This window comes from Bos grunniens, chromosome 15 (genome assembly GCF_055505025.1).
Source record: "Bos grunniens cultivar Pamir isolate PY7600 chromosome 15, Bosgru_T2T1.0, whole genome shotgun sequence".
Taxonomy (NCBI): domain Eukaryota; kingdom Metazoa; phylum Chordata; class Mammalia; order Artiodactyla; family Bovidae; genus Bos; species Bos grunniens.
In genome coordinates, this window is record NC_141179.1 from 80,498,504 (window position 1) to 80,502,800 (window position 4,297).

Consider the following 4,297-nt stretch of genomic DNA (forward strand, 5'->3'; position numbering starts at 1 on the left):
TAAAACACTGAATAAACACCACGAAAATAGTTTCAGTGATCTATAGAACAACAGCAACCTAAGTACTGTATATTTAAGTGTAGGAAAGTGGAAAGAAGAGATTACATATGATTGAAAAATCAAAGAGAGAAATGTTGGCCAAATTTTTTTCCAAACATTAAAAAAGATAATCCTAAAATATAAAGAGCTCAAATAATTCTAAGCAGGATAAACAGAAAGGAAATTACACCAAAGTATGTCATGTTAAGTTTCTGAAAACTGAAGATAAAAGCATTAATAACATAGAAATGAAAGATACAGATGAAGATGAACAGATAAATAAAAGAGTTATCACTGATCTTTTTGCAGAAACAATATGTCATAAAACATTGTTTTGTGTCAACCTACAATTTTATATTCTTCAAAAACATTCTTGGTTAACGAATGCTATGTTATCAAATATTGCATAATCTTTTTCTACAAAGTCATTTTTCACTTACTCATACACCGTGTGCATGTGTAACATATCTAATATGTGCATTAAATTGTGTAACTGAGATGCTGACAAAAGTATATTTATGTTTTCCAATGTTTAGTGATATTGCATAGTTTGTTCAATTAGACCAGGGGATGAAATACTTTTGACTTTTCCTAATGAGACATTTGGAGGATAACTAACAGATATCCAAGGCACTCTCCCTAAGGTAATCATGTTCAATGTTTTTTATTTTTTTAATCTTTGAATCAGATCAAAATTTTAACAAAATGAGTCTCAAAGGGATAGAAAAACACTTAAAACCATTCTGCAATAGACAAGGAGGATTGAAACAGTAGGAAGTCGATGCAAATTCTCCAGTAAGGTAAGTAGAAAACACTGGTCTGCAAGTTTCTCAGGTCATACAGCTCAAACCCAATCATTACCAAAGATTGTGAAGGCATTGTGCTCTGCAAAACTGTTTCTTCCCTTTCAGTATACTTTTCTAATCAACAAGATTAACGTTTGGGACAGACCTTTTGTATGGACTCTGATGCAATGCATTTAGACTATCTTAGCTTTCCAAATGAACTTAAAGCTCTCCCATCTATTTTAACAAGGATGCCTCCCTTTCTCCATTTTCATTGCCTGTGTACTAAGAATGACCATGATAGAACAGAAGAATGCCATGTTTGTGAGAATATATTATGAAGAAAGTTAATTTTATTTGAATCCTAACTCTTCCAGTTATTGTCTGGGCAATCTTGATTAAGCTATTTTATTCTTGACATGTAAATGGACTATGGTCATATAATTGACCCTTGAACAACACGTTTTGGACTATATGGGTCCACTTATATGCAATTTTTTTTTTCCCTCAGCAACTACACCACTATGTTTACCAGTGATGGTTGGCCAAATATACAGATAGAGTATCCCCAGTGGATAAGGAAGGTGGACTATGAGACTTTAGCATCTGTAGATTTTGTTATCTTCAGTGGATGCTGGAACCAATTCCCCACAAGTACCAGGGACAACTGTGCTATTTATTTTCTAGAGTTATTGTGTGGGTCATGTGAATTAATACATGCAAAGTCCCTGGCAAATTATAAGTTCCATATCAGTGCTTGGTATTCATTTGCATTCTTCTTTCCAGTGGATCTATTTACATGGATCTCCATAAATAACCAGATTCATAAATAATCAGAATGATCAACCCTTTATTTTTCAGAAGAGGGATGTGTGATTGGAAGACCATTAGAAGTGATTCAGTTGTCAGAAACAATCAATATGGCAAATGAAGATTAAGATATTAATAGCAAAATTTGAAAATTAAGACATTATAACACTGGATTTTGTATTGGATAAACAAGCTGAGCTTATAATAAATGAGAAACATTGAAATTTATGTTTAATTATCAGATTTTCTACTCACCACATCATTCATCAGTCTACCAACAGAGAATCTTTTTATTATTCCTTGCAACTTTGAACAGATAAGACGATTGTCAATAATATAAGCTTTATTGTCTGAGTGTAGATGTTTGTTTTAAAAATTATCTGAACATTTTATAAAGTTCAAATATAATAGACAGATCTTTTGATATATTTTAAAAGACCATGTGAAAACAAGTAGGCCATAGAAGCTGTATCAAAGCAATCATTTCAAAATGTCTTGTCCCTTTAAAGCAAAATTTCCCAAAGTTTCAATGAATGTGCTTTGTGTTGGTCTCAGCCTGTTGATAGAGATCCTATCAGCGAGGACTTCCTGTGGGCACTCAAGTGGTCCCTATTATTTGTGGTGAGCTGCACAGACATTTCCCTGATTAAAGCCAGTGCTGTGGCTGGAAGATCACTTGTGATTCTTTTATTATTGCAAGATGCATCTCAGCAACAAGTATCAGGTAACTTTGAAAAACAAGCCTTGTTACATTCTGGAGGGTACGTGGCACACCCAAGGCCACAGAGAGAGGTTAAGGAGAGAAAGAGAGAAAGAATGAGAGTAAGAGAAGACAGCATGGTTCTGCCTTTGTTGTGATCAAGGATGGGGTGCCTACATTAAATTTTTGTTGGTTAATTTAAAACATAAGAGCAGGAGTTATAAAATTCAGAAAGGGAAATGTAGGGTCAATCAAGCTGGCAGTTACTTATATCATTCAGGGCTTTCTAAAAGGGAAATTTCATGGATAGGACAGCCCAGCTATTTATCTAAGTGTTTAGCTAGAAATATGTTTATTTGAGATTATATCTTTGAAATCTATTGTCTCAGCAATGAAAAGGTTAATATCAGAACTTACATAACAATTTAAAAAGCTGATCGTTATGCACTTACATTGCAATGTGAATATAGGTAGGTGTAGTCTTGACCTGATGAGAAGATGAATCTGTATTTATAATTTTAGACAAAGAAAAGGACTCACATATAATGTATTAAATTCTCCTAGATGATAGCACTGCAAGTACAAAGTATTGATTTTATACCCAGGTAACCAGGATGGACCCCATGGAGAAACACAATCATACTGCCATGCACAAGGTGACTGAGTTTGTTCTTACGGGGATCACAGACAGTCCTGAGCTGCAGGCGCCTCTCTTTGGGATCTTCCTGGTCATCTACTTGGTCACAGTGACAGGAAATCTGGGTATGGTTATCCTGACCCATTTGGACTCCAAGCTACATACTCCCATGTACTTTTTCCTTAGACATTTGTCAATTACTGATCTTGGTTACTCCACTGTCATTGGCCCAAAAATGATGGTCAACTTTGTGGTGCACAAAAATACAATTTCCTACAATTGGTGTGCCACCCAACTGGCATTCTTTGAGACTTTCATTATCACTGAACTCTTCATTCTATCAGCAATGGCCTATGACCGCTATGTAGCCATCTGCAAACCTCTTCTCTACGTGGTCATCATGGCACAGAAAGTGTGTTGGGCGCTGGTACTTACTCCCTACCTCTACAGCACCTTTGTGTCACTATTTCTCACCCTTAAGTTATTTAAATTGTCCTTCTGTGGCTCTAATGTCATCAGTTATTTTTACTGTGACTCTGTCCCTCTGATATCTCTGCTCTGTTCTGACACACATGAGTTAGAATTGATCATCTTGATCTTTTCAGGCTGCAATTTGCTCTGTTCCCTCTTGATTGTTCTTGTATCCTATATGTTCATTCTGGTGGCCATTCTCAGAATGAACTCAAGCAAGGGGAGGTACAAAGCCTTCTCCACCTGTAGTTCACATCTGACAGCGGTGGTCGTGTTCTATGGGACATTACTGTTTGTGTACCTGCAACCCAAGTCCAGCCATACTTTTGCTGTTGATAAAATGGCCTCTGTCTTTTACACTCTGGTGATCCCTATGCTCAATCCATTGATCTATGGCCTAAGGAACAAAGAAGTAAAAGATGCTCTGAGGAGAACTTTAACCAACTGATGCAAAATTCCCAACTAATATCTTAATACAAGTTGCAAATGTGGGTCCAAAATCCTTGTAGAAAGCTCTATCAGTCCAATGAAAGCATCAAAAATAAAAATGTTTTACCACATTGTTTCATCTTTTTCAGGATAAAATGCTTCCTTTCATATCTCCCAGGACTCTTCTCCACCTCACCTGAATAAACATGGTGTCAGATGATTAAGTCTCAAGTGATTTTCAAGATCATATTGGAACCTATGTTATTTAGAAAGAAGGCAAGTCATGCCAAATTTTTGGTCAAATTCAGACTTGCAGAGGTTAAAAAAGTATTTATCAGTCAAAATAGAGTACAATGGACCAAAAATTAGTGATATATATGTTAAAGCAGGGACTGTACTAAAGGTAAAGAATATTAAACCATGAAT

At 35.7% G+C, this 4,297-nt stretch overlaps 1 protein-coding gene across 1 annotated transcript; it reads left to right on the top strand.

The window, feature by feature from the left end:
* The first annotated feature begins 2,948 nt into the window (after positions 1–2,948).
* Positions 2,949–3,890, top strand: LOC147358713 (olfactory receptor 8K1). Its single transcript, XM_086342123.1, has one exon. It carries the CDS (start codon positions 2,949–2,951, stop codon positions 3,888–3,890), a length of 942 nt encoding a protein of 313 aa, XP_086198249.1.
* Positions 3,891–4,297: the final 407 nt, after the last annotated feature.